This window comes from Cloeon dipterum, chromosome 1 (genome assembly GCF_949628265.1).
Source record: "Cloeon dipterum chromosome 1, ieCloDipt1.1, whole genome shotgun sequence".
NCBI lineage: Eukaryota > Metazoa > Arthropoda > Insecta > Ephemeroptera > Baetidae > Cloeon > Cloeon dipterum.
Genome location: NC_088786.1, coordinates 28,378,327 through 28,390,959, shown reverse-complemented (window position 1 = coordinate 28,390,959; position 12,633 = coordinate 28,378,327). Strand labels below are relative to the sequence as shown.

General features: G+C 31.4%; 1 protein-coding gene across 1 annotated transcript in view; it reads right to left on the bottom strand.

Annotated features, from left to right (window-relative positions):
- The window catches only part of LOC135947367 (uncharacterized), a 25,392-nt gene extending 12,759 nt beyond the window's left edge, over positions 1-12,633 (bottom strand). The window contains exon 1 of the mRNA XM_065496234.1: positions 12,487-12,633. Within this exon, the coding sequence (XP_065352306.1) occupies positions 12,487-12,633 (147 nt within the window). The remainder of the gene's footprint in view (positions 1-12,486) is intronic.

The following is a 12,633-nucleotide window of genomic DNA, read 5'->3' as shown; positions in this document are numbered from 1 at the left end:
TTTGTAATTGTGATGCTTAGAACTCGAGATTTGGAGGTGCAAAGACATCGAAAAACCGAAAAAATATCTAGCAATTGTGAAAATTTCGTTTTTTAAACTCCTAATCTCGGGTTCTAACCATTAGAATTGCAAAAAAATCCCCCCGTTAGACTCGTCTCGACCGCCACTAAGCAGCTAAAGTGTTTAGGGGGTGCTTACCCCATCCCCTTTCAACCCCATTGCTGCAATTTTGATTGGGGCGGATGTGAGTCAGCGGCTCGAGAGGTATTTGTTGCGCAAAAACACTTGATCAGGGCACTGGCAGGAGAAAGATACTGGCACAGTCCAGAGCCACTTTGTTCTGCAAGACTGATTTTTTCAAAATATAATTTGCTCCCTTTCTTCTCCATCTATATTTATGAGTCGTGTAAATTTACAAGTGACATCTAAAGGTTACAAACCCGAGTTAACGTGAGTGTGAGCGGGAACCGCTACAGTGCCCCCCCCCCCCTTTGGCTCGAACCCAGTATCCCACAACACTATGCCTCGTCCCAAAATAAAAATAAATTTAAATTAGATGCAAATTATTATAAAAATCCAGAGCGGCGGAGAATGTTTTACTTTTTCGAGGAAGTTACAGCATAGAAACTTTAGGGGTGGAGGTGGAGGGTAAACACCCCTAAAACCTTTAGTTGGTTAGGGAAGGTATATACGAGTTCAACGGAGGGTATTTTTTGCACCGAGATTTCGAGTTGAAAAAGAAACGAAAAAGAATTCTATTTTTACTTAAAGATTGTAATGGAATTTCTTGAAATCCATTTTTAATTTAATTTTCGCAAAGTAATCGGTACATGAAAACCTTTACAGCGGAATTTTGCAATGGTAGTCGCAGTTCTTTAAAATAGTACCCAACTGGCTGGCGCGGCTCGCCAAAACTGGCGGCTGCGGCTGGCTCAAAATTTGAGCAAAAAAGGCGGCTCGGCTTGGTGCTGCTCGCTCAGACCTCTATTTTGGGGTTATATTTTTCTTTTCATCAACAATATAATTGTAGCTACGAGGGCTATAGTGAAATATGATAAATTTCATCAAAAATATTAATACCTCTGCAATTCTTATAAGCAACAAAAACAAAATGAAAAGGCTGTATAATGTATACTGAGCTTAGCAAAACGCTATATACAATTTATTATACATTCTTTTCTAGATATTTTCCAATTTAATAATGAAATCAAATTAGTTTCTGAAACTATTTTTTAATAATGAAACCTAAGCGGTTAGCTCCGCTGCTAGGTCATGCTGAGAAAAGTCTCTAATTTCCCTGTTGATGAGGTGGTAGGTTGGGCCTAACAATGAAGAAAAATTAAACTCCAATAACAACCGCATTCATCCGCACCAAAGAACTTTCCTCATCCTCCATGACAAGTATATAGTGCTTTTTATTTGAAATATTATCATCAGCAGAGTAAAAAAGATAGATATAGGTAGAGACAGAGAGATTGGGCAGTTGATGAAAAAGAGCTACTTTGGGTTTTAAGGTAGTCCTGCTATCTCACACTCTTTGTTGAATGACTTTGGGAATGTGCAAAACAACTAAGGAGGCACTGACTTGTGATCACCCACTTTAACCTGTTGGAACCTATCAAACACAAAATTTACACTCATTTTATTCACAATAACAAAAAAGGTTTGGAAGCAGGAATGAACTTATTTTCTTTCAATAGAAGCTCTCTAACAGCCAATTCTCTTATTTTCCTGTGAATTTGAAACATTCACCAGAAACAACTTTCTAATGATTAGAAATAAAATCGCTTCTGTAATTTTGATGGACCTCTCACAGTTTTTTTTTTAAATAAAATTCTAAAAATTTTCCTATTAATTAACTCGGCTCTGTTTTCCGAAAAAACCAGACGACAAAAGTTATTTAAATTCAAAGGAATGACAGTTCAAATGATAAGAAATAGAATCGCGTTGGTCATTTTGATGGACCCCTCACAGTTTTTTTAAAATAAAATTTCAAAATTTTTCCTATTAATTAACTCGGCTCTGTTTTCCGAAAATACCAGACGATAAAAGTTTTTCAAATTCACAGGAATGACAGTTCAAATGATAAGAAATAGAATCGCGTTGGTCATTTTGATGGACCCATCACAGTTTTTTTAAAATAAAATTCCAAATTTTTTCCTATAAAATAACTCGGCTCTGTTTTCCGAAAATACCAGACGATAAAAGTTTTTTAAATTCACAGGAATGACAGTTCAAATGATAAGAAATAGAATCGCGTTGGTCATTTTGATGGACCCATCACAGTTTTTTTAAAATAAAATTCCAAAATTTTTTAAAAAAAATAATTGATTTTAAATTTTGAGATTACCAGACGATAAAAGTTTTTTAAATTCACAGGAATGACAGTTCAAATGATAAGAAATAGAATCGCGTTGGTCATTTTGATGGACCCATCACAGTTTTTTAAAATAAAATTCCAAATTTTTTCCTATAAAATAACTCGGCTCTGTTTTCCGAAAATACCAGACGATAAAAGTTTTTTAAATTCACAGGAATGACAGTTCAAATGATAAGAAATAGAATCGCGTTGGTCATTTTGATGGACCCATCACAGTTTTTTTAAAATAAAATTCCAAAATTTTTAAAAAAAAATAATTGATTTTAAATTTTGAGATTACCAGACGATAAAAGTTTTTTAAATTCACAGGAATGACAGTTCAAATGATAAGAAATAGAATCGCGTTGGTCATTTTGATGGACCCATCACAGTTTTTTTAAAATAAAATTCCAAAATTTTTTAAAAAAAATAATTGATTTTAAATTTTGAGATTACCAGACGATAAAAGTTTTTTAAATTCACAGGAATGACAGTTCAAATGATAAGAAATAGAATCGCGTTGGCCATTTTGATGGACCCATCACAGTTTTTTTTTAAATAAAATTCCAAAATTTTTCCTACTAATTAACACTGCCCTGTTTCCTGAAAGTACCAGACGACAAAAGTTATTGAAATTCACAGGAATGACAATTCAAATGATAAGAAATAGAATCGCGTTGGCCATTTTGATGGACCCATCACAGTTTTTTTTTAAATAAAATTCCAAAATTTTTCCTACTAATTAACACTGCTCTGTTTCCCGAAAGTACCAGACGATAAAAGTTTTTTAAATTCACAGGAATGACAGTTCAAATGATAAGAAATAGAATCGCGTTGGCCATTTTGATGGACCCATCACAGTTTTTTTAAAATAAAATTCCAAAATTTAAAAAAAAAGAATTGATTTTAAATTTTGAGATTACCAGACGATAAAAGTTTTTCAAATTCACTGGAATGACAGTTCAAATGATAAGAAATAGAATCGCGTTGGCCATTTTGATGGACCCATCACAGTTTTTTTAAAATAAAATTCCAAAATTTTTCTATAAAATAACTCGACTCTGTTTTCCGAAAATACTAGACGATAAAAGTTTTTCAAATTAACAGGAATGACAGTTCAAATGATAAGAAATAGAATCGCGTTGGTCATTTTGATGGACCCATCACAGTTTTTTTTAAAATAAATTCCAAAATTTTTCCTACTAATTAACACTGCTCTGTTTCCCGAAAGTACCAGACGACAAAAGTTTTTTAAAATCACAGGAATGACAGTTCAAATAATAGGAAATAGAATCGTTTTGGTCATTTTGATGGACCCATCACAGTTTTTTTAAAATAAAACTCCAAAATTTTTTAAAAAAAATAATTGATTTTAAATTTTGAGATTACCAGACGATAAAAGTTTTTCAAATTCACAGGAATGACAGTTCAAATGATAAGAAATAGAATCGCGTTGGTCATTTTGATGGACCCATCACAGTTTTTTTAAAATAAAATTCCAAAATTTTTCCTATAAAATAACTCGGCTCTGTTTTCCGAAAATACCAGACGACAAAAGTTATTGAAATTCACAGGAATGACAATTCAAATGATAAGAAATAGAATCGCGTTGGCCATTTTGATGGACCCATCACAGTTTTTTTTAAAATAAAATTCCAAAATTTTTCCTACTAATTAACACTGCTCTGTTTCCCGAAAGTACCAGACGACAAAAGATTTTTAAATTCACAGGAATGACACTTCAAATGATAAGAAATAGAATCGCGTTGGTCATTTTGATGGACCCATCACAGTTTTTTTAAAATAAAATTCCAAAATTTTTTAAAAAAAATAATTGATTTTAAATTTTGAGATTACCAGACGATAAAAGTTTTTTAAATTCACAGGAATGACAGTTCAAATGATAAGAAATAGAATCGCGTTGGCCATTTTGATGGACCCATCACAGTTTTTTTAAAATATAATTCCAAAATTTAAAAAAAAAGAATTGATTTTAAATTTTGAGATTACCAGACGATAAACGTTTTTCAAATTCACTGGAATGACAGTTCGAATGATAAGAAATAGAATCGCATTGGCCATTTTGATGGACCCATCACAGTTTTTTTAAAATAAAATTCCAAAATTTTTCCTATAAAATAACTCGACTCTGTTTTCCGAAAATACTAGACGATAAAAGTTTTTCAAATTCACAGGAATGACAGTTCAAATGATAAGAAATAGAATCGCGTTGGTCATTTTGATGGACCCATCACAGTTTTTTTAAAATAAAATTCCAAAATTTTTCCTATAAAATAACTCGGCTCTGTTTTCCGAAAATACCAGACGACAAAAGTTATTGAAATTCACAGGAATGACAATTCAAATGATAAGAAATAGAATCGCGTTGGCCATTTTGATGGACCCATCACAGTTTTTTTTAAAATAAAATTCCAAAATTTTTCCTACTAATTAACACTGCTCTGTTTCCCGAAAGTACCAGACGACAAAAGATTTTTAAATTCACAGGAATGACACTTCAAATGATAAGAAATAGAATCGCGTTGGTCATTTTGATGGACCCATCACAGTTTTTTTAAAATAAAATTCCAAAATTTTTAAAAAAAATAATTGATTTTAAATTTTGAGATTACCAGACGATAAAAGTTTTTCAAATTCACAGGAATGACAGTTCAAATGATAAGAAATAGAATCGCGTTGGTCATTTTGATGGACCCATCACAGTTTTTTTTTAAATAAAATTCCAAAATTTTTCCTACTAATTAACACTGCCCTGTTTCCTGAAAGTACCAGACGACAAAAGTTTTTTAAAATCACAGGAATGACAGTTCAAATAATAAGAAATAGAATCGCGTTGGTCATTTTGATGGACCCATCACAGTTTTTTTAAAATAAAATTCCAAAATTTTTTAAAAAAAATAATTGATTTTAAATTTTGAGATTACCAGACGATAAAAGTTTTTCAAATTCACTGGAATGACAGTTCAAATGATAAGAAATAGAATCGCGTTGGCCATTTTGATGGACCCATCACAGTTTTTTTAAAATAAAATTCCAAAATTTTTCCTATAAAATAACTCGGCTCTGTTTTCCGAAAATACTAGACGATAAAAGTTTTTCAAATTCACAGGAATGACAGTTCAAATGATAAGAAATAGAATCGCGTTGGTCATTTTGATGGACCCATCACAGTTTTTTTAAAATAAAATTCCAAAATTTTTTAAAAAAAATAATTGATTTTAAATTTTGAGATTACCAGACGATAAAAGTTTTTCAAATTCACTGGAATGACAGTTCAAATGATAAGAAATAGAATCGCGTTGGCCATTTTGATGGACCCATCACAGTTTTTTTAAAATAAAATTCCAAAATTTTTTAAAAAAAATAATTGATTTTAAATTTTGAGATTACCAGACGATAAAAGTTTTTCAAATTCACAGGAATGACAGTTCAAATGATAAGAAATAGAATCGCGTTGGTCATTTTGATGGACCCATCACAGTTTTTTTAAAATAAAATTCCAAAATTTTTTAAAAAAAATAATTGATTTTAAATTTTGAGATTACCAGACGATAAAAGTTTTTCAAATTCACAGGAATGACAGTTCAAATGATAAGAAAAAGAATCGCGTTGGTCATTTTGATGGACCCATCACAGTTTTTTTAAAATAAAATTCCAAAATTTTTTAAAAAAAATAATTGATTTTAAATTTTGAGATTACCAGAAGATAAAAGTTTTTCAAATTCACAGGAATGACAGTTCAAATGATAAGAAAAAGAATCGCGTTGGTCATTTTGATGGACCCATCACAGTTTTTTTAAAATAAAATTCCAAAATTTTTTAAAAAAAATAATTGATTTTAAATTTTGAGATTACCAGAAGATAAAAGTTTTTCAAATTCACAGGAATGACAGTTCAAATGATAAGAAATAGAATCGCGTTGGTCATTTTGATGGACCAATCACAGTTTTTTTAAAATAAAATTCCAAAATTTTTTAAAAAAAATAATTGATTTTAAATTTTGAGATTACCAGAAGATAAAAGTTTTTCAAATTCACAGGAATGACAGTTCAAATGATAAGAAATAGAATCGCGTTGGTCATTTTGATGGACCCATCACAGTTTTTTTAAAATAAAATTCCAAAATTTTTTAAAAAAAATAATTGATTTTAAATTTTGAGATTACCAGACGATAAAAGTTTTTCAAATTCACTGGAATGACAGTTCAAATGATAAGAAATAGAATCGCGTTGGCCATTTTGATGGACCCATCACAGTTTTTTTAAAATAAAATTCCAAAATTTTTCCTATAAAATAACTCGGCTCTGTTTTCCGAAAATACTAGACGATAAAAGTTTTTCAAATTCACAGGAATGACAGTTCAAATGATAAGAAATAGAATCGCGTTGGTCATTTTGATGGACCCATCACAGTTTTTTTAAAATAAAATTCCAAAATTTTTATAAAAAAATAATTGATTTTAAATTTTGAGATTACCAGACGATAAAAGTTTTTCAAATTCACAGGAATGACAGTTCAAATGATAAGAAATAGAATCGCGTTGGTCATTTTGATGGACCCATCACAGTTTTTTTAAAATAAAATTCCAAAATTTTTATAAAAAAATAATTGATTTTAAATTTTGAGATTACCAGACGATAAAAGTTTTTCAAATTCACAGGAATGACAGTTCAAATGATAAGAAATAGAATCGTGTTGGTCATTTTGATGGACCCCTCACAGTTTTTTTAAAATAAAATTCCAAAATTTTTCCTACTAATTAACACTGCTCTGTTTCCCGAAAGTACCAGACGACAAAAGTTTTTTAAAATCACAGGAATGACAGTTCAAATAATAGGAAATAGAATCGCGTTGGTCATTTTGATGGACCCATCACAGTTTTTTTAAAATAAAATTCCAAAATTTTTCCTACTAATTAACACTGCTCTGTTTCCCGAAAGTACCAGACGACAAAAGATTTTTAAATTCACAGGAATGACACTTCAAATGATAAGAAATAGAATCGCGTTGGTCATTTTGATGGACCCATCACAGTTTTTTTAAAATAAAATTCCAAAATTTTTTAAAAAAAATAATTGATTTTAAATTTTGAGATTACCAGACGATAAAAGTTTTTTAAATTCACAGGAATGACAGTTCAAATGATAAGAAATAGAATCGCGTTGGCCATTTTGATGGACCCATCACAGTTTTTTTAAAATATAATTCCAAAATTTAAAAAAAAAGAATTGATTTTAAATTTTGAGATTACCAGACGATAAACGTTTTTCAAATTCACTGGAATGACAGTTCGAATGATAAGAAATAGAATCGCATTGGCCATTTTGATGGACCCATCACAGTTTTTTTAAAATAAAATTCCAAAATTTTTCCTATAAAATAACTCGACTCTGTTTTCCGAAAATACTAGACGATAAAAGTTTTTCAAATTCACAGGAATGACAGTTCAAATGATAAGAAATAGAATCGCGTTGGTCATTTTGATGGACCCATCACAGTTTTTTTAAAATAAAATTCCAAAATTTTTCCTATAAAATAACTCGGCTCTGTTTTCCGAAAATACCAGACGACAAAAGTTATTGAAATTCACAGGAATGACAATTCAAATGATAAGAAATAGAATCGCGTTGGCCATTTTGATGGACCCATCACAGTTTTTTTTAAAATAAAATTCCAAAATTTTTCCTACTAATTAACACTGCTCTGTTTCCCGAAAGTACCAGACGACAAAAGATTTTTAAATTCACAGGAATGACACTTCAAATGATAAGAAATAGAATCGCGTTGGTCATTTTGATGGACCCATCACAGTTTTTTTAAAATAAAATTCCAAAATTTTTAAAAAAAATAATTGATTTTAAATTTTGAGATTACCAGACGATAAAAGTTTTTCAAATTCACAGGAATGACAGTTCAAATGATAAGAAATAGAATCGCGTTGGTCATTTTGATGGACCCATCACAGTTTTTTTTTAAATAAAATTCCAAAATTTTTCCTACTAATTAACACTGCCCTGTTTCCTGAAAGTACCAGACGACAAAAGTTTTTTAAAATCACAGGAATGACAGTTCAAATAATAAGAAATAGAATCGCGTTGGTCATTTTGATGGACCCATCACAGTTTTTTTAAAATAAAATTCCAAAATTTTTTAAAAAAAATAATTGATTTTAAATTTTGAGATTACCAGACGATAAAAGTTTTTCAAATTCACTGGAATGACAGTTCAAATGATAAGAAATAGAATCGCGTTGGCCATTTTGATGGACCCATCACAGTTTTTTTAAAATAAAATTCCAAAATTTTTCCTATAAAATAACTCGGCTCTGTTTTCCGAAAATACTAGACGATAAAAGTTTTTCAAATTCACAGGAATGACAGTTCAAATGATAAGAAATAGAATCGCGTTGGTCATTTTGATGGACCCATCACAGTTTTTTTAAAATAAAATTCCAAAATTTTTATAAAAAAATAATTGATTTTAAATTTTGAGATTACCAGACGATAAAAGTTTTTCAAATTCACAGGAATGACAGTTCAAATGATAAGAAATAGAATCGCGTTGGTCATTTTGATGGACCCATCACAGTTTTTTTAAAATAAAATTCCAAAATTTTTATAAAAAAATAATTGATTTTAAATTTTGAGATTACCAGACGATAAAAGTTTTTCAAATTCACAGGAATGACAGTTCAAATGATAAGAAATAGAATCGTGTTGGTCATTTTGATGGACCCCTCACAGTTTTTTTAAAATAAAATTCCAAAATTTTTCCTATAAAATAACTCGGCTCTGTTTTCCGAAAATACCAGACGACAAAAGTTATTGAAATTCACAGGAATGACAATTCAAATGATAAGAAATAGAATCGCGTTGGTCATTTTGATGGACCCATCACAGTTTTTTTTAAAATAAAATTCCAAAATTTTTCTAATTAACTAACTGGGCACCGTTTTCCGAGATTCCAGACGACAAAATTTTTTCAAAATCACAGGTATCATCCTTTAAATGAATGGAAATACAAACGCGTTTTAAATTGTAAAAGAACCATAATGGACTAATTGTTTTTTCAAAATTAAATTCCAAGGATTTTTGTTTAATAATCGGCTGGACTAGCGGTCCAACTTTTTAGAGGCTTTTCCCGTCTTTATATGAAATAATGTCTAAGAGGAAGTAATTTTAACGTTAATGGATGCATTTTATACTGTTGAATTGTTTTATTGGTTAATTTCAGCAATATTGCAGTAATTTCATTGTTTTTAAATTGAATCACCGGTTGTATACAACCGGTTGTTCGATTTCGATAGTATCGTTCGTTATCTATCGATATTTGGGCGCCCTCTAGTGGCTAGTGGCTAAAAGGATTCTAGTGGCTGGGACGAGTGGCTAACTTCACGAAGCTCTGCTGCGGCCCGAATATTCGCCCTCGCTCATCGCATTAGGCTAAGTCTACTCTCAAATGTCACGATGAGATCAAAGAAACGCAGTCTTCCACTCAGAAAACCTTGTCTTTTGCTAAAATAAAAATGCACCGGCAAATTTTTGCTGGATTCCTGAAGAAAATAAACATAAACATTCAAAATATTGAGAGTTCTTCAGCCACGCCCTTTTATTACAGCCTTGCCATTGGCTTGAGAAGAAATAGATGGAGGGGATGGAGGGAAATAATACTAATTATTGTGAGCGGCAGTTAAAGGCAAGCACACACTGATGGCACACTATAAACTTATTCAATTTGGACGTTGGATTCTAAAATGCCTAAAATGATTATGTTAAAAATGTCAAAATTTAATGTTCTATTTTTATCTTTGTTTCTATTTTCATTACCGAAAAAATTTCGCTATATAATTAAAGTAATTTAGTTTTTGAATTTCATAATGAATTTCAGCCGCACCTGAAACTAATAACATAATTTCAACCAAAATACTGCACGTTTAAAAATTGTTAGAATATACAGTATTTCAAATATTAAAATTTATAATTATAATTGTTGGTATAATACTGCTTAAGGAGGCAGATGCGGCAGAATCACTCGAGAGGTATTCATTATTTTCAGTTCGAAATAAGTTATAAAAAAAATTAAAAATTTTTACCCAAAGTATAGATTAATCCAGAAAGAGGCTAGCATAAAATTTGTCAATTAATTATGTATATTTTTACTCCAAAGGACAATTTATTTATGTTATCTTTGCAATTAGTAATCAAAAATTAATTTTTTTCAAATGAATTACGACAGCGTGACAGGTGTATGTGAATATGAATCTAAGATAAAAGCAAGCCAGCTTTATATGGGACGATGGATGCAGAATAATTATTCAATATATTTACAAATACCACGAAAAATATTCCAAAAATCTTTATTAGAAAAAGAGAAGGATGCAGCATGACGCCAAAATTGAGCTTATTTATAAATGTAGTTTCTGACCAGTGTCAGAGATCTAGTACTGACATAAATCGTATTTTGGATATTTCATTGAATCATTCATTTTGGATATTTTATTGTACTAAACAGCCTAAATACAGCTTGGATATTTGATCGTTGGGTTGGGTCGACTCTTTTTTCTTTATGTTCGTTCTTTTTAGACATCAAAGATATCAAATGAACACATATGAAGAGTTTTAGCCACTTAAAACCATCTCTCTAGACCAAATTTATCCATCTAAAATCATCCAAAACCTTCTTTAACCGTCTGATTGATCATACACACATGCCTTACAATATTCATATATTTTTGTTAAAATAATAAAAAGACACACGTTCATTTTGGTTTTGAGAAACTGACCTAAAAATCACTTCATTTTGGAGCCAAAAACCACTAACAAGGTAAAAACATCTAAATTTACATTAAATCGTGCTAAAAACCGCCTAAAAAGAGTCGTATTTTTGTCATAAAAATAATAAATTTGCCACCTGGCAAATTTTGGGTCACACAGGTTCACGTGAGCAGCTGCCAGCCGCCTTGAATCTGGTTAAGCTGCAACAGCCGCCAGTGAAAAAGGATCAAAAATTAAAAATTGCAGGAGAAAAAAATGCCTTAAGCACTATATATCAAACTTCACGTTGAAAATCAGCCACGCCAGCCGCCGGGCAAAAAATCGGCTAAAATCCGGCCCTACCAGCCGTCTTAAATCTCGGGGCTGAGACCTCTGAAACAAATCTGCATTTCAACACCGTTCAACACGCTGCAGATTTTGAAATAAAATAATTTCAAAATTTGAGGTAATTTCCAGATTTCAAAAGAAATAATAGTATTACGAAATATAAGGGATGGAAGAATAATTGTTAAATTATTATGTAAGAGGCGGTTCTACGCTCTCTGGAAGTGGACAAGGATGTTGAGAAAACGTTCAGTGTTTTAGTTACGCAGTATAATCCTGAATCGTCACCAGAACAGCAGCAATAATAAGGTACAGTGTCAAAACATGATTTTTATTGTGCAAAAACTCAACCCTAGCAATTGACTTTGAACATGAAGTATTCAAAATGAAAAGAGCAATTTAAGTTAAGTTTATAAAGACCATCAACCACACCAAACCTTCTGCAGTGTCTCTCATACCAGTCATTGTGCCTCAATCGCGCGTCTCTTGGCGAGCTAAATGAAGAACCGCAAACTGGCTGAAAAATCAAATTTCGCTGCTCTCAATGTGTGAAATATATAGTTTCCAACAAAAACGTATAGAGAGCAACAACTTTTGAACTTGCAGCAAGCAAGAAGAGATTATTTGATTCAAAATTAATTAATTTTTGTGCAAGCTCTCCAGAGCAATCAAGTATGCTCACGTTTCTAAATAAAAAGAACGAGGAGGGTGCAACTGGTAACTTGCAAAATGGTCTCTTTGACCGCTTAAAATACCGCCACAAAGAACACATTAACAAAATTTCAATATCCGTTGCACTGTTTATTTAGGAGCTCCATTATTGAAAATAAACAAAACACTGCTGTCCAAGGTCCAAAAATTATTTGTGTGGTTGAGTTAGAGCAAAGCTGTCCACGCGGATATAGATTTTGTCTTTTCACACGCACTTTGCGGGAATAATTCACCGCGCCTCAAATCTTCATTGGCACAGAGGCAAAAGGTTCGTAGTGGTAAAATGGCCCTTTCCACCCACAGCCCCTTCAGTTGCTCCCTGGCTCTCTTGGCATAGCAGGTACATGTCTTTATTGCTATCCTTTCAGGCATCATGATGAGGTCGTCCAGTGCGCTCTTCACGTTCTCGTTCTGCTGGCTGATGTCGCTGGCCGCCGCCGCCAT